At 38.6% G+C, this 22,255-nt stretch overlaps 1 protein-coding gene and 1 long non-coding RNA gene across 5 annotated transcripts; one reads left to right on the top strand and one right to left on the bottom strand.

The window, feature by feature from the left end:
• The first annotated feature begins 990 nt into the window (after positions 1-990).
• Positions 991-12,732, top strand: LOC126647080 (uncharacterized). Of its 3 annotated transcripts, XR_007630503.1 has the most exons (4): positions 991-1,027; positions 8,243-8,879; positions 9,931-10,178; positions 12,592-12,732. It is a non-coding gene; the product is annotated as an uncharacterized LOC126647080 (long non-coding RNA). The 3 variants fall into 3 exon arrangements; XR_007630502.1 differs by lacking the exon at positions 12,592-12,732 and having other exon boundaries at positions 9,931-10,453; XR_007630504.1 differs by lacking the exon at positions 12,592-12,732 and having other exon boundaries at positions 998-1,027; positions 8,742-8,879; positions 9,931-10,453.
• On the bottom strand, positions 5,023-20,298 carry C1QTNF3 (C1q and TNF related 3). 2 transcript variants are annotated; one of them, XM_050328957.1, is made up of 6 exons: positions 19,794-20,298; positions 14,713-14,824; positions 12,382-12,536; positions 8,780-8,909; positions 7,960-8,059; positions 5,023-6,849 (listed from the first exon to the last, which is right to left on the bottom strand). In XM_050328957.1, exons 1-6 carry the CDS (start codon positions 20,079-20,081, stop codon positions 6,690-6,692), a joined length of 945 nt encoding a protein of 314 aa, XP_050184914.1. In that variant the 5' UTR covers positions 20,082-20,298; the 3' UTR covers positions 5,023-6,689. The 2 variants fall into 2 exon arrangements, with proteins under 2 accessions (XP_050184914.1, XP_050184915.1); XM_050328958.1 differs by having other exon boundaries at positions 19,998-20,260.
• Between the last annotated feature and the right edge of the window lie 1,957 nt (positions 20,299-22,255).

The following is a 22,255-nucleotide window of genomic DNA, read 5'->3' as shown; positions in this document are numbered from 1 at the left end:
CATCCTAATATATGTTTAAAGAGATACTGATATCTGTACAGTTTGGGGTTTTTTTGTTAAATGCAAAAGCAAGAATTGCTCACATCTGTTACAATATTCCAAATCTTGATAATTATGTAACTGCTTAAAAATGTAACTAGTAGTTCATGACGTAAGGTGAACCTTTTCTAGTAAATTCAAACATATCTGCATTAAACTGAATTTGAGGCCTTTAAAGATTCTCGTGGAATTTATGAAGGTATTGTTGTGTCCCAAGTTTATCAAAGCTTTCAAATATGTCTGCTCTATCCCAAAGCCTGCATTTATGCCTTGCCTGAGTAGAAGCTGTGCTCCATTCATAACACTTTTTGATATCCACAAAGATGGTGTAGATGGTACTCCACATTTCTGACCTCATATTGCATGCTGTTGTGACACACTGTCCCCTGTACAATGTGCTTGTCAAGTGCAACACCCTAATCTCTTCAATTTCAATGAACTCTTCCATTTCGAGCATCTCTTTGCCTTTCTGTGTTTCTCTGCTTCTGTGTGAGTGTGGATGTGCACATCACTGCTCACTCTCTGAAGTGTACATCCCATCTCACACTGGCAAAAAAATCTATCATGAGGTCATCATACCCTTCTAAAGTAGCTGTGAATCCATGGTGCTTGCTAATGTGTCTCTGTGTGTCTGAGGTTATGAATTATAGATTTAGAAATACAAGCTCCATCTCATCCACAGAAAGTGATTGTATAAGCTGCCCTGTCACTAAAATTGACATACCCTAGAAAAAGTACTATTTGTGAGTATTTTATTCTAGTCAGTCATCGCAGTGATGATCTGGCCTTGCTTCAGTGAACAATTAACTTTCACAGTGCCAGAAATTTGCCCCCTGATACTCTCTTAAAAGTAGGAGAGCAAACTACTGATGCCTGTGACTGTGTTTTCAGTACTTTGAACCTTAACCCTTGTACCTGAACCTAAATACTTTTCTTTCCTTTGATTCCCAGCTGTGACTGTACTTCCGTGATTTAGATGAAGAGAATGGTAAGTAGCTTTATATAGATAATCCTTATATTGGGTAATCAGGAGAAAATAAATATTTTCCTGTGAGTTTGTTATTAACTACTCTTGTAGGGAGTGGAAAATCCAGGGTTATTCTCAATTTTTTTTTCCCCTGGATACTGAGCTTCAGGTCTATGTTGGGCACCACATGTATTATTGCTTGGCCACTCTACCCTAAATTTACTTCCAGGGAGCCGTTCTTGACAGATAGTGCTGTCTGCCATATCCATCACAGACAATTTCTCCTGGACTGGTTAGGTGATGAATTGAGAAATGCTTATTTTTATGAACTCTTTCCATCACCTTGCCCATGAGGCATTTATGTGTGCCTTATGGCATACCGAATACATGTTCTTTATTTTGTGAGCTTTTAATAATTTGAGGAACAAGCATTCTGAGAAGCAGGGAGTCTTGGAGGGAAGAAAGCACTTATCTGAAGTGATGCAGTATCTGAAAGATTTTACTCAAAACAATGATACTTCTACTATTTTCTAGTCTAAAAGATGAACCGGAGACAAATTAAATTTCATCCTGAACTTTCTAGCTGTAGACCAGGATTTTTGATGTGGCAGGACGGCATAGACTCAGAATTCCAATTTCCTGGCCTGAAATTCTAGTCCTTATGGACTTTCTTAACTTTCATCAACTTTACTACACTGTGAGAGCCTGTAGTGTTTTTCTGTCAAAAAACTGCTAAGATTAGAAAACATAGCTCTTAGAAACTATTGTAAAATGGAGGTTACTGCTGTTAATTTAATTTTGCTGATCTTTCTTACATATTAGTGTGTGCTATTTTCTATAGTAATGATGCTTCATTAACTGTACATTTGGATGCAGTTACTGAATGAAGATTTTCTATATATTCATGTCTTGCCATCACATTCCACTATATGGGCAATTCCATAGTCAACAGGCATCTTACACCTGCTGCTGGACAAGGCCAAGAAGCATCATGTGACTGGATGATGGGAGGAACACAACGTGAGACACATTCACAGGAAACGCAAGCTAAGATCTTGTCAAAGATAATTTTTAACATGGGTATTTCCATTCTTGGTGTTGTAGCATTGTAATTCTTTTAAAACACTCATTTTTTGAGGATTTTTTTTTTTTAATGTCTCATGGATTTTTTTCAAAAAAGGAGAAGAATATCATTTCATTTCTGCAACTTTTCACCAGTTAACACAAAGAGTCTCTTTGTTCAGTAAAACCTTGCACTGCATGGGTTTTATTGTTCTGTGAATGTGTTCATGGAGGACGGTCTGTCCCATTCCATGTGCAAATGCACAGTACGGAGCCTCTCCCACTGTCATCCCTACTGTTTTCATGCCACCATCTGTGCACCGAGTTCATCTGTCCAGTGGCACAAGAGTGGCCTAACGAGTGCTGGGAGGAATATGGAATGTCAAGAAGCTAGCATAGTCTCTTCCCACACCTGTTGCCAGTCCTTGTGCAGCCTAAAAGGTACTCAGGAACAGTGTGTCTGGGAATTGCTGGATAGTGTTACCAAAATGGATGGATTATGCAGCTGCATTAGCATAATGTCCCAGTGAATGCCTTTAGCCCATGACAAGGAGTATCTGCCCAACTTTTTGAGTACTACTTCAAAGTTAGCACAAGCCAGGGATCAGTCCCAACAGATAGTTTTGCAAACAGACACCTTAGTACAGAGGCTGAGAGAGTTTAATTAAGCCTCATCAGCATAGTCAGATGGTAACTCTGGGACAAAGAATGGACTCTGACACTGCTTTGGTTTTTAGTATCAATTTCACCAGACGGCCTGATGATGAGGCTTGGGAAGTCTCCAAGGACTAAGGGAGCTCTCGCCCTTTCGTGTAAGAGGGAATCTGGTTATACTAAGAAGTGCCCATTCTACCAAGTTCTTTTAATTTATGAAGATACTTTCTAGATTTTATGTCTTTCTTTGTTGGTATCTGAGTATGACAGCCAGCCTAGAGAACAGCTTTGCACACTTCCTTTTCTTTCCTCATATTTTTAAATCAGGACTGATCACTCAGTTTTTATTTCCTTTGGTTGCTGAAGCAGAACTAACTTCAAACTGGAGAAACTTTGCTACTGATTCACCGAAATGAACAACTGTGAGTCTTTTCACACACTATGCAGTGACTCCCTGCATGTTTTGTCCTTGTGTGAACTTTTTTAAAAGTTCTGAGCACAAAAAAAAGTAATTTTAATAATGTAAACTAAGTAGGGGGCGAAAAAGTTTTAATTCAAACCCACTTTTATTAAAAAGAAAACTTCAGAAAACAGCAGGGTGTAATGTAGACACTCAGTGAAAGAGAGTGGAAGATGAAAGATCTGAGTGAAAAGCTGTGTTCCTTATTTCCTCTTTAGAAAAATATTTCTTTCTTTAAAGCCTTCCCTCTGGCTCGCAAGGTTTCCAGTGGGACTAAGGCTGCAAACTATTGTCAGTCTAAATTGCTTCTTCAGAATCGACTCAGTCACTCTCAGGCCACAGACTAGCCTCTGAAATTAAAACCACAGACTCTTTTTTTTCTCAGAGATTTCTAACTAAACTGCTTTCTGCTTTCTTTGAACACCACTCATGAAACTGGGACCCAGCCCAATGGTTCTTTCCCTCGGTTTGGTGTCATTCTATTTCTTGCACAGAAGTTGTGTTTTACCCCTGGCAAGGGTGTCCACCCAGCACCTCTCAAGCCACACACACCCCTGTTCTGCAAAATGCAGCACTTGATGCTCCTGATGCAGCTGGAGATGAGAACTTCTACCTTGCACAGATGTCACAGGGAAGGACTGGAGCTCTGGGGGAAGGGAGGATCAGGAGTGGAGGGTGGTGTTTCACACAGAGCAGGGCTCAACTTGGCTTTGTGTCAGGAAGTGTTTTCTCCTGCCTGGCTGCCAGCCCCTACCACAGAGGCAGGATGTCACCCACCAAACCACAGCCCTCATGGCAGGCAGGGGCTTGCAGGTCTTGCCAAGTTTTGGTTAAATCTGGAAGCTCAGGGAGTGGGAGAGATTTAGATTCATCTTAGCTAACACAAAAAGCCATTACGTATATTCCGAATTACAGCTTTTCAATGGCCAGAAGGCTTCTCTGTTGTAACAAAAATTATAAGACACCATGTATTGTATAATAGAGGATAAAAGTCTCTGACACAGGAAATTTTGCCTTGAGGATCTGCTAAGCAAGAGGCTTTCAGTAATCATGAGCAATGGAAAGATGATGAATTTTCATGAACATTTCTGAGAAAAAAACCCATACATTTCCATATGACTTACTGAATATAAAGCTTGTTAATGTTGAGAAACAAAAACACACACATACATTCACATCAACTGCTGTACTTTGAAGGATCTTTGAAATTAGTAAGTTAATTTATTTAAATGTTATGATAGTCAGCAGAGATTGCACACGATAATTTTGCAGAAGAAAGACAAGAAGTTTCATACAAAACCTAGGAAATTTTAACCTTGATGTAAAAAACTCTTTAGCTTTACTCTTGGAACTGAGACCATGCTGCTCTTTGGTTGTCAGATGCTTTTATGATAATTCTTAGTCACTTTTCACTCTTAGCAGGCCAAGTTGAACAAAACTTGTGAAAACAACACAAAACAGTTATGGCAAAACATTACTTTCTTTTATATAATGGCCATTAGAAGAGATAATGTAAAGGAGCTGAAAATGAGTGTATGTCTCACAGTTTCTAAGTGCTTTATTCTGACAAAACTGGATAAAAATGACCATATCATAAAGGAAAATTAAGTCCCCAAAGAAATCTTTAGGGATTTAAATTTTATGTATATGTGTGTGTGTGTGTGTGTGTGTATATATATATATATACACACCTATGTAAAATAAATATATTTTAAGCCTTAATGCTGGCTTTCTTTCGTTCAGTAGCAAAATGAATGCCTAGAAAAAGCATATTAAGAATATCTCCCTAGTCTCCAAATGGCAAGGTCCTTGATAAAGATAGATACAAACAAACGAGTAATAGTTTTGTAACCATTAATCTTTATTGGATAAATGTATGTTTTACAAAGTAAGCTTATTAAAATAACGTGGTCTCAGGTTTTGAAAACCTATGTGGTGCAAACCTGACCCAAGTTCATAAAGAAATTATAAAACTCATTGGACAACAGTTCATTAAAGCTAATATTTTCAGTGGTTGATGCATAAAACTAAAAAAAATCACAAGTCATAATCATCAAGTATCAACATGCATTTTTCTTCATACAATGTGGTTACATACGCTAGGAATGTGTACAAGGACATACAAATTCATAGGGCAATTTTTGATTCATTTGCTCCATTGTTGTGCCCCTGGTATCTGCATCCAGAATGAAAGAATTTAAAATAAATGTTTTCCTAACTCCATCTGCTTATTATGCATTAATGGCAAGTAATGTCTGTTAAAAAGGAATTTATGTTTCATCAGCTTTTGTGTGAGGAACAGACAATACATTCAAATTTCAGTATTGATTTTGGTGCTGACTCCAATGAAAAGAAAATAGCAAGACAGAATTTCAGGTACCCAAATTTTGAAAAGGTCATGACAAATATTAATGTTGAAGAGTGGCTCAGTTTACTGGGACTAGAACTTCTGAGCCAGCATTTGCTCTCACCAGTTAAATACTGAACTGGATTAACTGCTGCTGCTTTGCAATGTCTTTTCCTGAAATACTGGTTCTTGGAAGGCTGCTAGGAAAGATGTATCAACAACTTCACTGTTAAGTAAATATGCAGTATTATAAGGTATATTCTTCTAAAGGAGCTCCAAACACCACAAAGCTTATGTTCTGTTTGTGCTGTTGGCGTATCCTGGTTTCTCTAGCGTATATGACTCTTCTTGGATACCCTGTATTCAGTTACATCAGACTTTAAAAGTTTTAAGGCTAGGGGCAAACATTACAATTCCCCTGCCTGATCCCCTTCACACTGCAGACTAAATTACCTTAGCTTCAAGCTGCTACTAAGGCAAGAACTACTAACACTCTTCCATTAAGAGAGAGAGAGTAAGGCATAAATATGTGCTAAAAATCTGTGAAAAATGACACCAGATACATCATCAGAGGTTTGAGATGGGAATGCAATAAACCTGAATCATTGACATCTTTATTTTCACATTTTTTTCTTCTATTTGAGGAGCTCATTCTAATCCAGTACAAACTTACTCCTTTAGACCTGGTCTCAACTGAGCCTGCTTATAATATATTCAGGCCTGTTTCCATGATGCAAACTTAAATGAACATGTAATAAGAACTGAATAAATGATTAGAAAAACTTGAATCAAGTATTCAATTCCTGACATATACTTAACTAAAGTATATTTACAGACAAAATTGACTTTACTGGGTAAACTACTCTCTAAATTGCTTAAAATCATTTTCCTTTGTTTTTCATTCACTTTGGGAAAAAGAGCAGTAGCAACATTTAACGATTCAATAGGTGCAACCCAGATGACCATACATATTCTGTGACGCTGTGTCAGCTCCACAATGTATTCAGCTCATCTCTGATACACAAATAGCAACACATTGCATCAAAACAAGCCTTCTTGATCCTCCAATGTTCTAATGTTATTACACAGTCCAGTGAAAAATACCAGTTCCAAAAAAAGATGTTTCCTCAGATAAACATCTGTTGGATAGTTTCTTTTTTTTACTTGGTTTCAAAAAGAAGAAACCCAGCAAATGTGGAGAAGCGTTGATGGTCCCCATGGAGGGCTCCATTTCCCATTCGCAGCCAAACTTCATCTCCCTTGGCGAGTTTTAGGACTGCACTGTTTCCTGAAGTATCTGCTTTCCCTTTGGATTCATAGCTGTGGATGAATATTTTACTTAAGTCACCTTTTTGTTTCTCAACAGTGATCAAGCAAACAAACAAACAAACAAACAAAAACCCAAAAATAGTACATTGTTATCCTGAGCGAACCTTCCTTGAAAGGATGCCAACGTTTTTTCAGTTTTATAAGAAAATTTGGGCAACTTTCTGCATTTGATCTCCTAGTCAAATTTTTCACCTTAGTTAATTGCATCATTTCATTCCTTTCTGAAGTTCTGGAATTTTAACTTTTTCCAGGGAACAGGAACAAATTTTTTGTTTAAAATAAAACTCTGCTCATTCATCATGACACTACAGATTTCCTGTGATATTTCTTTTCCCTTGAAGTCATCCCAGCTAATTTTAAATGCCTCCAGGTCAGGAATCTGATGTGAGCTGAGCCCCTGTGCTTTCAGCACAGTCAGTGGGCAGAGCCAGGCAGCTCACTCCATCCTGAGGCCCTTCCTTGGAACATAAATACATTTGATGTGGGCTAACCTCCTGGCTTTGCATGATTGTTGGTTCCCTTGCTTCCACCTGTTGCTTTTTCTGACATCAGTGCTTCAGGGCAAAACAAAATAGAGCACTCCTTTTTCAGGAAAGATCTATTGGGAATGAAGCAGCCTTTGGTGGTGTGGTAATGATAAAGCCAGTAAGTGGAAGACCTTTGCTTCTTACTCATCCCTACTACTGCAATTTAAACACTTTCCAACTTAAAAGTAATTTGCTCTTCCCCCATCTTTAACAAGACTGTAACTAGCTGCTGAACACTTCGTTATTTCCTATATGTGACAGGCAAAATAAGGATGAAGATATATTTTAGCAGAATGACAGCACATTACTACTGAGCTCCAATCCTGACTTGGAGTGCTAATTCCTTTTCCCCGAGTTTGAAAAACTTGTGACGAAGGCTGAATTTTAGGTCCAGGATCTGTGATGTATATGCTCCAAATTTTCAAGCTGAGGAGGGCGAAATGAAATAGTTTTTATTTTTCCCTGGTGAATTTCATAAAAAATTTAGCATATTTGCATTTCTTGAAATGTGAGCAAGCTATCATGTCTGTAGATACAAGTTTTTTGCATTAAAATGGCCTGGCCCTTCACTTACCTATATAAGCTGAACACTGTATTACCATTATGCATCAGGTACACGTACACTTCCTCCACATCTTCATGTTTCATCATATTGAATGTGAAGAAATACACCCCTGAAAAGGTTATCAAATACAACATGTTTGCTTCGTAGAGGGAGGTAATCATTCTGCAGATTTATGCTTCTTTCTTAGAAAACATAACAGCTGAGGACAGACTGCCTTCCAGTTATCAGTGGGTATTTTGCTTCTTCTTATAGTGTTCCAAAATCTGATTAATTTTAATTCTGCATATTGCAGGGCTTGTTCTTCCCACACCAGAGCTGCATAAGATGGGGAATAGACGCAGCTGAAAAATAGCTCAGGAAGAATTGTAATGCCTCATTTCCCGCCACACAGCTGTTGCAGGTCAGCTCACAGCTGAACTGGCATGGGAGAAGATGGGGATGAAGAAAGTTACTGGAGGCAGAAGGTGGAGGAGGCAACTGTGAAGCTGCTGCTGCTGCTGCTGTTGCAACATCAAGAACTGTGGTTCTCTCATCACAGGGGCTGAAGGGCTAAAGGCCACACCAAAGCAGTTGGTCCTGCTCCCTCCCCAGCCCTGGCCATGCCTCTTCCTTCTGCCTTTGTGCCAGCACTAGTCTCATTGGCTGGCAAAACCTCTCTAGCCTTGGTTAGTTTTCAGTTCATTTTTCTCAAAAAGAGGTAGCAAGAGCTATGCAGAGTAAATCTTGTCAGTGCCTTGTGCAAAAGCAGTTAAATAGTGTCTCATCGTTACTGACCACACTTCTCCCTACAGCTCCAAGAGTTCCATTATTTTGTTTTGAAAATGCTTACCATTCACTGGAGCACCAAATCTCCCAGTCATGACATCAAAAAAATTCCCAACGTTGGTTTCAACGCTACTGAAGATGATCCCACTGTTCTGGTTGCTGAAGTGAGTAGCCATCGAAGCCATGAATGCGACCTGCAAAAATCCAGTTCTTATTCAGGCAGTCGTTCTTAAAAAGCACATGTGTAGAGCAATCAACTACAGATTTTTTTCCCCCTGTATTTGCAGTCTGTTTATTTTCCTGACAGAGATGTTCTGGGGCTTGCTCCAAGGCCAATAAACTCCAGTAACAAAACTCCCATTGAATGTACCTGGAAGAGTCTAGGTTTCTTACATTCAATTGGACTATTCACAACTGTAAAGTAGGTGTATGGTCAAGTGTTTGCAGTTCAGAACCTTCACTTCAGATTTTATTTACTTTTAAGTCTCCCTAGGATGATGCAACAGAAAAATGGTGTCAAAATGGATGGTGTTTCTGACAGACGTGTTTTATATAGTTTTTATACATTCCCCAATGCATTTACACTGCATATTGCTTTTAATTGAATGTGTGAAAATAAATAATGCTTGGTAAAGTACATACAGATTAGTGTTTCTTGCTTACTACCATAGAGATGCATTAAGCAGTTTTATTAGTGGTCCTCTGGAAGTGCAGCTGCTGAGACTCAACATTCACAGTGTTTTTTCTCTCTTATCAGTTGCCCTCAGTCATGAAAACAGAGGGTGGTGGAGACCGAAAGAGGAAACTAAGAAAGTGAGAACTATGTCTCAGCTTCACATTTTACTTTTTGCTGTCAAAAATGTTTCATAGGAAGCAGTGCAAAATGTCCTGTATTGGACAACTCAAATTACCCTCAGCAAGATAACAGGGAATGACCCTGCCAGCTTGCATGGTCAAGGACAGGGGTGATCTTTTCTGTGAGTGTATGATCCCCCCTCATCTGACTGCCAGTAAATGGGGTACAGGCAGAATTGCTGAACTTTGTTGCCAGAAGATCACATAAAGACTTGTCTATTTCTATCTCAGCATCTTATATTACAAGTATTCACCTGCAGTTGTTACAGCCCATCACAGAAATGACATTTTTTTGGTGTCATTCCATTTACACTGGTATTAGAAGAATAAAAAACCATCCCAATTTTCTTTTGATTTCAGATCCAAATGAGAACAAAACCAAAACAGACAATCAAATGCAAGTCTGGATCCAACAACGGAAATCATTAGCCATCTGTTCAGAAATTTGAGGAGCTCCAGATGTGAGCTGAAAGCTTGGGCTGATTTTCCTTATCCCTGCACAGATGCATTTTCTATGACGGCAAATTGTTAACGTCTTGCTTCTCATCCAGGATCACATCAAAGTTCATCATGTGTTAAAGGAAAGCAGCTGCAGTGGCAGCTTGATGGTATTTATTGCTTTTTGTCTAGATTCCATTTCACAGTCTCTCTAACCCTAAGCTACTTTCCTTGGCCTGATCAGAAGAGCTGAAAAATATGTCCTTTCTCCCTAGGTCTCATTTAGAAGTAACAGGTCAACAGGGATACACCAAGTTTTCCAAAATAATCCTGTACTTAAAACAGTATTGTATTCAAAAGTGGTTTCTCCTATACCTACCCCAGATGTAAAATTCTTAAGCATGGTGCTAACAAGAAATGATATACTATCCCATTTGAATTTTTAAACACATCTGTTAAAAGCAGTGATGGAATTTTATTTGGAAACAGGTATTACAATATGAGCTTTTTATTAATCCTCTTTCATGTTTCAGTTTAACTAAATCACTACTGTTATCTTTACGTAAGAAAAAATAGTGATAGTTCATTTTAAAATTGCAAAAGGATATGTGTTGAATGTAATAATGTTTTTGAGATATTCAGCTATATTGTGAATTCTAGCTTATTCTTTAAGAATACTAAAATAATTATGCTTTATTACAAAAATCCATCAATTTTTGAAACTGTTTTCATTGTGAGTCATATTCTGTGCAATTATCCCATCTTCATGCACCCTGGGGAATTCAAACATACACAATTCCAAGAAATCCAAAGTCAGTTTTCCACACTGCACTTGTTGGTTGTACTGATTGATTTTGCTGTTAATTTTCATGCCTTTTATGAGGGTATATAATAGATATGAATGACTGTTATCAGCAAACAGTGTCCTTCAGTTAAGAGGGGATCAGATCAGAGTGTCAGAGGGTTTGAAGTGGTATTTCTCATTGTGTGTGTGTGCTTTATCCCATTTTGTCCCTTCTGTGGTGATTTTGGTTTGGGTAATACAAATCAGATCAAGGCTAAGACGATTCCATTAAAGAGTGTTTGTATGAGGGAGGATGTAATCTCCATTTTTGGAGACCTATATACTCTCTGGTGTCTGAAGTGCCATTTGCCCAAGAGCAGAAGTGACTGTAGTCGAGTTGCTATTCAAGATCCTAAGAAATTAAATGGGAGCTTAGATACTTCTCTCACATGTTGGCTATCTGGAGATGAATCTGACTGGCATCACTCTCCCACACAAATGCACCCAGTACCTTCTGAAGTGTTTTAGGATTCCCCATGCTGGGCCAGCTGATGTGACCTACTGAAGTTGCCTCTGTGGTGGCAGCTAGAGACCAGAAGGGATATATCTCAATGGCTTGCCCCATGCATCTAAATCTTGCCTTTAGCACCCTAGCTGCACTGCATCATAGAAGCAGTCAAGTCTTCCTGCTATTGCAGATGAACTGCTTGTATATTGCTACACTGTGATATACAGTGGGGACAACTCGTTTAGATCCCCTTTGCAACAGCAAGGAAGGGTCTTAAACTATCCAAATGCCATATACTTTTTGTTGATTTAAGAATGGGACTACACCATGTCTCTGCTATACTTCATCTGCCATCTACCAGAATCCTGAGATATGAAGAAGCTCTAGTGCAAAAGCTATGAGATTATGCCAACACAGTGTTGAGCTCAACAGCTCAGGCTTAAACCCACTGTTGAGCTCTACAGCTCAGGCTTGAACCCTGCTCATCTGGCTTTTGGGTTGTTCATTCATAGGCAGAACCTACAAGGCTCCCAACGTATTTAAGGTATCTAGAGACATAAATATACAGAAAATTAATGAGGGGAATTTTTTAAAAGCTAGAGGTCTCTGATTGCCTTCAAAGGTTTTGAGACCATACTTTGAGGAGCTGGGTATATATGCTTCTGAGAATCTCACAAAGCCTGAATGTCCTGAGAAGCATGAGTGACTCTTTTACTCTTTTCATATGCTGTAGGAAGCATAGTTATTATGTGATACAGCTTGGTAGAAAAATTATAGTCCCAGCAATTCTCCTTTAATAACCTAGATACTGGCTTTTTGCCCCCAAAGAGAAGCATATGTGTTTCTTTCTGCCCATTTCTCAGATGAATTCTTACTCTAAAGAAAGACTAAACCCTTTCTTCTCCAGGTATATCTGGCAGAGCACATTTGTCTCTCAGGACAAGGGCTATATACACCTCTTACAGTGTTCATTTATAGGGGGATTTACTTAATTATTTTACAGCTGTAAGGTGATGTTTTTCAGTGGAGGAAACCATAACTTGAGATTTGCTGCAGCCAACACGAGCCAGAGAATTTGTACCTGTAGCTCTGGGGGAATCCCAGGGTGACCCTTCTCGCCTTTGGGTCCATGATGGCCACGCTCTCCCCTTGGTCCCATATCTCCTTTGTCTCCTTTCTCACCTTTGGCTCCTTCCTGACCAGTTGCTCCATTATTTCCATTGTTTCCATGATTTCCTGAGAGGAAACAAAGCTTTCTGTTTAACTGAAATCATGCAATGTATTTTAACAGGTAAGTGTGACAGGGTCCTCTTCCACACGTTTGCAACACGTCTAATCTTCAGTACCATAAACCTCCTGACTGGGCTGTGATGGATAAGAAACAGCTGCGTGCTTAAACTGAAGGTGAAGGTTTTGGTGAGCAAGTTTCCAGAAGAACATAAACTGATGTTTAAGAGTTAACCCTCGTGCTGTCTTGGTATAACCTGCTGTTGTCTCAAGTCGTTGCTTTGTTGAGGAGAAGCGCAAGAAGATCTCAGCAGATGTGGGGCTCAAGGAAAGGGAAAGCCACTGCCTGCTGACACATACCAGGTAGCCTGCATAAGCACTCTTGATTTCCTTTTGTGTAAAACTTATTTCCTGGTAATTTCAGTTAGTTATGGTAGGATAAGATAATATTGAATAACATTTTGCTGTATTTAAAACACGTCCACACAAATAAAGAGTGGTTGTAGCCTTAAACGAGCTGTATGACCCATCTGTGCCAAAAACAGGAGAGTGTGCATTCTCAGTGTGCTGGTTACTTGAAGGGGTTGATGACTGCACTCTCCTAGATCTAAAGAGAGACCAAATTTTTGTAATTAAGCTTTTCTGAGATGGCTTATTGTAAGAAGACTCATTATAAAGCATACTCCTGCTTCTGCAGTATTACTTACTTCCTGATGTTTACTGAGGAAATTACTGAGAAAATGTCTGTGCAACTGACAGAATTTTAAAGTTGGCTAGAATTACTGAGCAATTATTATGCCTCCTGCAGCAAAAGCTTGATCTTTCAATTCAGGAGATTAATTAATGTCATCATTATTCTAATTCTACCTGAACTAAAATTAGGTTCTTTGTATCTCTGCTAGTTCTTTGATTATTCTCTCTGGTTACAAATTTACAAGAAGTGTTGTTTGAGATCACATCTGATGATGAAGTGATTCTTCAGATTTTTTGTATTGAGAAAAAGATTACTTCAAACAAGGAAGCTAAATGGTGAAAGAAATATAAATTTTTGTTTGGATAGAGGAATCTGTAACTCTAAAAATAACAAGAATGATCTTTAGGTAAAGCCAGAACTACTTTTCTAGCAGTTCAGAACAGAAGTCTGCAACCAGCATTGGATTCGATCAAAGGGAAAAGCAACTGCTAGGCACAACAACATGAAATCCAGCAGATGAAGGAGACAAAGAAATTGCAGGGTGCAGGAGGTTGTTGCCAGCCATATGTTTGTGGCATCCTGTGATGACAAGAAAGTGGGACTTGGATACATGAGGAAAGGACTAGGCCGTGTCCCAGTATGTCCACTGCAGTCTTGAAAGTGTGGGTCTGATATAAAATCATGTCCTACTCCTAAGAAGCCAACAATTTATTAATAAGTAGTGGATCACTGAATTTCATTTTTACTGTGATAACCGAAGATGTAAGCTTTTGAAGATGAAATGAGCCTCTTGGTCAGTGATGTGTTCATTTCTGTTATACTTCAGGAATTTTCAAATCCCTGAAGGTAGCTGCTGTAGCAAAGTTACACCAACATACAACTAACTTTTTCCTTTCCCTAGGCTCTTCTATTTCCATACCAATTATCGGATCAAAGTACACACTTTTCTTGTGTATCCTGTTCTTTTCTGTGCATTTTTAATTGGGGGGGGAAAAAAAAAGTAGCTTTTATTATGGAAGACAAGATGAAAGAAGGAAATGAAGGAATTCCTATGAGAGAATAAAAGTATATGTGTCTCTGTAAAATACTGGCTAGCAGTATGCTCGATGAAGAAAAGCTCTTGAATACAGTACACAGTAACACAGCTGGATATACAAAGGTGATCTCAATAATCAACTCCAGGGAACAAGTTCTTCCAACTTCAATGGAATTTTCATGCTGCTTTAAGAAGAGAGACCAATTTGCCCTAGAAATGTAATAAGATTTCTTTCAGTATGAATTTGTGAAAGCTGAATGTTAATAACAAATAGGTAGAAAATACTTTAGAATATAATTGAAAATATCTGTCTACACAGAAATTATAGAAAAACTTGTTGCTGAATCTGTCCCAAATACTGATGTTTGGGCCACTCTCTGATATTTCATAGAATAGCCTGGAATTTATAGCCTGCAATTAGACTAATCAAAAAATAAATTAAACTTCATCTTTACCTGGCATCCCAGGGGGCCCAGGAGGTCCTGGGGGCCCTTGGTAGAGTCGAACTCCAAAGTCACCACGGCAGCAGGAACTACAGTCTGGATTCTGTGGTCCAGGCTGGGGGGGCTAAGTGCACAAAAATAAGCTTTAAGTAGCTCATTCATGGAGGACATCAATCTTGTGCATGTCGGTTACAGGGTCTTCATTATGTATTCTCTGTTTATACATTTGGTAAGTTTTCAAAACACTTCTTATCTGGGTTGAAATCTCACATGCCTGGGTTGTCCCTGAAGATGTTATTTTTAGAAGTTTTAAGGGAATAGCTCTTGAAGTGTTCTAAGAGCTATATGAATGTTAAAAACAAAAACAAAACCAAAACCAACCAACTTATCCTGTCAATTAATGAGGGTTTAGAAAATAAAATGATACCAAGTAATGAAATTTCAATTAATATTTCAGTGAGATTCCCATCCTGATCCCACATTTCAGCTGAGCTTTGATGACAAACAAGCTTATATACCCACAGGACATATTACAAAAATGCTGTGCAGTGCATTCCTATTTATGATCCCAGACCTATGTATTTACAGGCTACTAAAGTTAGGAGAACCTAAAAAAGTGCCAAGATGCAAACCAAAAATTTGAACTTACTGCAACATATGGTGTTAGGGGCTTTTGATTATTTGTAGTGGTTACTGTGTAACTATGAAAAGCTATTTGCATGCTGAAACTAATATAGCAACATAAATAAACTAATGAGTTTATTATGTACAGCTCAGCTACTTTAGTAATAGTTTAATAATTGTTTTGTTTAAGTGCTTTTCTTTTTCATATTATTGTATTTATACTAATGGAGTCTCAATCAGTTCTGACTGAATTTTATAACTAGGCTTAGTCACCAAAAATCTTCCAGTGGGTCAGCTGAGGTAGAGGTCCAGGGTTTGATTTTATTTCTCTACCTCCTCTTTATTTGTCCCTTTGTTTCTTCGCCCCTAGAATTCTTTGTTAATATCCTGAGATGCAAACCTGCAGTTCTTAAAATCTAAAGAGGGATAATTACATAAATCCAACCTCTACTTTTCTCTAGTGCTTCTACTATTTGTCTTCCTCCCCTTTCTTTCCCCTCTTCTTTATCACTGTCAAATTATTTGCCTAACGCAGACTTACTGGTTTAATGGCAGCAAATGAGCCTCTGGTGGGATGGGAGCTGTCAAATGAACACACAGATATGCTTATTTCTGCCCTCAGTGTCATCAGCTGACTTCATCTAAAACACTAAAGCTTTCTGCCTGTGTTTTGAACAGTAACAAGCACACCCCCAGAATGCATTAATTTCAGGAGGCTTTGGAGTTTATGGATACAGAAAACACCTTTCATGCCACAACCAGAATGCTGCAACTCCTCCATTGGGACATATGCACGCTCTCTCCAACTGGAACCAACAATGGTGGAGTTACCATGGGAATAAAGGCTGACTTGACAGCTAAACAAGTATCCTTCATATTCAGAGAGTTATGGAAATGTTAAGACTTGCCAATGGGCAGAAGGGCTTCATATTTATGGGGTTTGGTCAAGGCTATGCTTTTTAGCTTCATTCTGGACAAGGTCTATACTTTCTGAGAAAAATGAATTCTGACTCATTGTCAACAGACACTGTCTGTTCCCAGAGAACCTCTTTGTATTTTCCTTGCTGTTTTGTTTCTCCTAGTTGTTAGGAAGAATGTAACCGACAACCACCCAGTACACTGTTTATAGTTTTCCTATTATGAGAGAAGTAGGCCTACTTTCAGCTCACTTTTAGTCCTTAAATGGGAGACAAGTACAAGAGGACTGGAATTGTGCAAGCACTTTGTACCCCCCTAAAACAATAATGATTGTTGCACTGATAATAAAATCTCTGGTTCTTTTTAGATAGTGGTTCATATTGATGTTAAATGGGAAGGCAAACTCTTTACACACCTGCCAAAAGCAAATAAATCATACCAGCCTAGAGATATCCAAAGACTTGGGACTGAGGATTTTTGGTAAGGGAAGACATGAATCCAGCAAGGTGGACTGCATGTGAGACTCTGTCAGGTCTGCGGATGTGATTTGTCTTTTTCACACAATCCACAGAAATCCTAAACAACATTATCAGCTAACCAGCTATGTTATCATAAAAACCCCACTGTGCCAGTCATAAGTGCTATTTGGCATTACCTTGAAAAAGCTCAGCAAGTTTTTACATGTGAAATGAGGCAAGTCCTGCCAGTCTGTTTGTATGCAAATAGTTCCACTGACTTCAAAATAACTACTTATGCAAGTCATAAAGTAATATTAACTCATTATCTTTACTGATCTTTTCACTAGGAGGAAAAAAATGTTCACAATCAGCTGCCAAGTATAATGAATATTCAGGATACTCTTTTGATCTCTAAAAACAAAGAACTTTATGGATAGTATATTTAAAGGAAAAATGTGTTCCTAAAGTAAAATTACACTCAAATGTGACACAAAGATTAATTAGAATCTACTTGCCAAAGGCGTTCTATGTAGCCATTTGTGCATAAATTTTATTACACAGTGAATCTTTGGCTTTGCTCTCAGAACATAAATATGATTTAGGAGCTTGTGAAATGCATCTGCCACACTGATATCCTAATACAGATAGAAAACTGGAAATATTTCTGAGGTTATTTGCTGAATTTCCTGTGATTTAGTATGTAGGAGAAATTTCTAGGCAACAGATGGTCTATAAAATCCCCTTAATTTAAAGTTGTGAATGAATCATAATTGGAGACCCAGCCCTTTTTAACTTCATGATTAATTTTGTGAGTTTCTGTTTTATGGTCTAAGACAATTCAGAAGACAAGTAATGCACCTCCATTCTTGGGTCCTGTTCTGAGTGTAAAATAGCGTGCCTCTGTGGGCACTAGCACCCTCCAGGCCCTTTCTCTAAGCAAAGAAACAAACAAAAGGTGCCAAAATTCAGGGTGAAACACCACTTGGCTGAGGAATATCTAGAGACTTTGAAAGAACAACCTGAAAAGGAGAAACGGTCTGTCATGGCTCCCCATAGTCACTAAGAGTTCTTGTGCTGGGAAATGCACATCATATTTCATATAAGGTAACGTGGAAACTGGCCTTGCACAGTGCAGTAAAGATAACAGAAAAGACAAATGCTATTGTCTCTGTTCCACAAGAAAGAATAGGGCCTTTAAAACACTTTAACAAGAGGGTAAAATTCTCCAGCCTAAATTCTCTCTAGATGGGTAAAGCAACTCCACCTAGGAGTAGGAACTTAGGGATTGAAGAATTTCCATAAAGCTCAAGGGGAAGAGGCAGGTTTGACATGAACTAAAACATGTCAGTGCCACCTTTGTTTTTCTTCTGCCTAGAAATTCCTGGAGTCTGGAACTGGAAAACACCTATTACGTAAGCCACTCTGTGATTGATTATCCCTGTCATGCATCTGTTAGTGCTCCATTTCATTCCAGGAAGCCAAAAATTGCATCATTTCCAAAAAAAAAGAATGCTTCTTAGAGAGGGTCTGGCAGGTAAGTGACTGCCATCAGCTGTACTCAGACTCACTGGGCTTATTTTTAATGTCACAGCCTCTTCCCCCAGCAGGCAACTCCAAACATGTTGCATTAAACCCTCTGACGAGAGACACCTGCATCCCAACCACAGTGACATTTCCCACAGTGAGGGAGAGTTTGACCCCTTTAAAGTTAGAATTTTGTATTAAATCCTGAAATTATGTATTACATCTGAGATTATATTGATTTAAACGGGAATCTTTTTAGGTGCCAATAGTACATAGCATGTAGAAAGCAGCTGTAGAGAGGACTGCACACATTAGCTGGATCTTTGGACTGTATACCTGATGTTTTACACTGTTTATATACTGCAAGCACAATTTAACATGCCTACAGTTAAATATCTGCTTTGCTGAATGCACTGGAGGAACATTTAACTCCTGCCCAAGAAGTACAAAATGCAAGGCACTATAAAATTTAAATATAGGGAATACAGTGGTGTATTAAACCTATTCCTATATTTGAATGTGTTTCAGTTCTTCAAGCCTAGGACAGGATTAAAATCAAATCTCTTCTTTGCTTATCATGATGTAGGTTATTATTCAATGCTTGTCTGCATGTTATTGATTTTGGCAATTCCAAATATCATAGTTTGATCTGAAAGAGTTTTAAAAAATCCAAATGATAAACGTTGAACTATACAGGACTGAAAGAAACACTTTCATCAGCTAGAGGAATAAAACACTTATGTTCTTGTTGATTCTAAAAACATTAGTAAGATGAAAACTTCATTTGAGTAGAATTTTGTTTTGCCTAGTGCTAGAAAAAGCTTCATCTTATGCCCTTCAGTTTTTTTCTTTTAAATTTGTACTGCAATATTTTATATATAATTAAGTTATAACATTTTCTCTTTGATGTAAGCTAATGACTATAGTATCTAGAGTGGCATGAAAGGCATAAAAAGATTCCCAGTTAAAAGGCAGATACTGCAGATGATTCAGACTTTCACTGTGAGTCTTTTTCTTCTGAAACTCTCTCAAGTTGATATACATTATTAAATCTATTCATTACATTAGTGCCTGTTTTTTTCAAGCTACTCCTTAGAAAACAATTTTTGAACAGTCAGAATTTCATTATGTTTGGCTCATGCTCAAAAAACATACTTTATATACATAATTTTCAAGTAAAGTTGTTGTCTGCTAATTGAATCTTTCCAAATATCTCTAGAAATTCTGTAGTTTTCCTTCACATCCTTATGAGTTAAAAATTCTAAAACTTTGATATTTTAAATAAGTATTACCTTGGGATAATTAAGAGACTATATATCAGAACATATGATTTCACAGGTTCACAGTTTCATCAGAACAAAGGGTTGCTGTCTATGTTGAAACCAGTTTCCCCAACCACTGCTGGTTCTACCAACTCATCAAAAGACCCTATAAAGCAACCCAGCAAGATACAGACCAATACACAGCTTTAATAACAACTATTTCATAAATATATCACTAACAAGATTAGCAAAAAAAAAAAAATCTCATTAGCTTTAAAGATATCTTTAGAAGATTAATTCAGAGTACCTGGACTCTATCTGAGGTAGTCAGTTCTACATCATCTACCTCTGGTCTCAGGACTTTTTGGTCTGTAGAAGTGCTATTAACAACAGTCCATTCTATAAGTTGATTCCGCTGTTTCAATATTTCCCTGCTTCTGGAACCTTTATGACCAGTCTGGTGGTGACTTTGCAATATTTTGGCCACTGGTTTATAAGATCTTCTGCTCACCTCCATGTATTCATCTTGACACAGGCAAAATGGAAGAAAAAATAAAGCCAGTAGAAACCAACTGATGAAATCCTTCTCTGCCATGTTATTCAAAATAATTTTTCAGGAGTCCAGCAAATGTCTTGCAGAAGAACCTCTTTGCTGCACCAGGAGTAATGTGGTCCTTTCAGCTTTTCCACTAGTAAGCCTGGCACTGAGACTAGTACCAGGTTTTATACGGTTGCATGCAATAAATAAAACTAAAAATGCCAGAGTGACAGGATCCTTCATCCAAAATCAGTCATGCTCCTTTAAACAAACCAGGCATTATTCACCACTTCACCACCACAAGGAAAATTGATTTGTATGCTGGAAATGACCACAGCATTTAATGGACTCCTGTGGTTCCTATTTGGGGGCATTAAAAAATGTAGCACCTTTCCTTTGGCATGTTTTTGTTTAAGTGTGAAAAAATGTGATGGAAATGGAGAACATGTGGCTAATGGTTTACGCTCCTTGATTAGACATGGAAAGGCTGTGAATTCACACTCTTAAATGTCTTTTGGACACAGTCACCTTTCTTATTTGCCAGGAAATTCACACACACAACTGCGTCAGCCCAGTCTGAAAAATCCTTCCAAAAGCAATTAGGAAACAAAAGCACAAGAGGAGCTTTTGCATATGATCCTGACCCAATGGCTGTTTCTGACTACGCTTTTCATTCACTAAAAGAAAAATATTGAATTTCTGTCAGTTGGCCAACACTGGAAGGAGACTGGGTAAGTAGCTTTGAAAAACTGGGTTGAATTCAGATTCACAGAGCCCCATTTCTCAGCATTAGTTCAACATACTCAGCCAGGCAATATTTTTTCCCTTGAGTTCCTAATGTTTTCCTAAATGCAATTGCCAAACCAAGTTTTATATTTTTGCTGCCAGGTAAATATAAATTTACCAGAGGCTCATTTCAGACTAAAATAATCAAATTATGTATGTATAATAATAATACCCTTATTTTAGTTTTTGAGCCACCCACCAGTATTCTCTAGAAAGACACAACTGCAGAAGGCAGTTCTGCTTACACATTCACATGCACACCCAACCTTCCAAGAGTAATTAGCTTGTTGGCCAGTGAGAAACTCTGCACCAGTACATGGCTATAACAATATTGCTGAAGCTATCAGTCCCAGAAATGATCCCTGGCGATGGAGTGTGATGGACTGGCTCATACTCAAGTTATTCAGTGCTGATCCCCCTGCTTAGCTTTTAACTGAGGCTCCTCTGTGTCCACTGGGGTCCTCTGTGGCCCTAAAGTATCCCTCTTTTATTTCTTTTTTGGTTTTTGTATTTTTTCTTCCTGTTCATCTGTCTGGTAAATGTGATGGTCAAGGTGCAGAGTGCTACAGTGGGTATTTTTAGAGCATGGGGCTGAAGTTGCATGCTCAGGGATGGGATGTGAGCGAACTGGGAGTACCAGAAGGCTGTTGGGATGTTGGTAAGTCCTTAATCCCTAGAGTAGGCAGTCTAGAAGTTAATGATCCAGAAATATTACCCAGACTTAGTCCTGAGGAGGGAAATAGCACGCACCAAAAGGCATCCTGGGAACAAACTGGGGTGTGACCAACAGGAAGGCCAAGGCCCACCCTTGATATGAGGTGCTAACTTACTCAGTAATGTAGAAAGCCTTAAGCATACCAAAATGCTGCAGGCAGCAAAGCATAACTCCATGGGCACAAATGAATGAGTTTCATCTGCTAAAATGCCTCAGTGTCAGTGATTGCAGCTGAAAGAGGCACCCACTGCATCTGTCTGCACTCCCTGGCATATTACTGAGAGATGAGCTGTGGAGCATCTGCAGAAACTAGGCCTAACCTTAATCCTTGTGAAATCACAGGAAACCCTGTATTTGACTTCAAGTGAGGAGAACAAGGCTTGAACAGCAGTGAATTTGAAAGAGTCTGTGGTTCTCCTGTCGAAATGGAAAACGAGCCCAGCAGACAGATCTGTGCAGATTGTTGATTCAGACCCCTGTAGATGTTGGAAGGGAGGTGCAACTGATGTTTGCTGAATGATGGTGAGAAAGTGCTTGAGTGATGGTGAAAAAACCACTGTTTCACATTCTGATTCCTTCTGTGGGAACAGCAGGACAAGTTAAACCACAGGAGGAGACACTGGCTGGAGATGAGAGGAGAGGGGTGAGCACTTTGCACTCAGGGTATATCTGCTTGTGTCACAAAGGCCAAGAGTACCAGTGCTGGCCTCTACTCAGCCACTTGCCTTGG

Source organism: Myiozetetes cayanensis, unplaced genomic scaffold (genome assembly GCF_022539395.1).
Source record: "Myiozetetes cayanensis isolate MyiCay16 unplaced genomic scaffold, myiCay2020 scf4, whole genome shotgun sequence".
Classification (NCBI taxonomy): Eukaryota; Metazoa; Chordata; class Aves; order Passeriformes; family Tyrannidae; genus Myiozetetes; species Myiozetetes cayanensis.
This window is presented reverse-complemented; position numbering and strand designations above follow the sequence as displayed.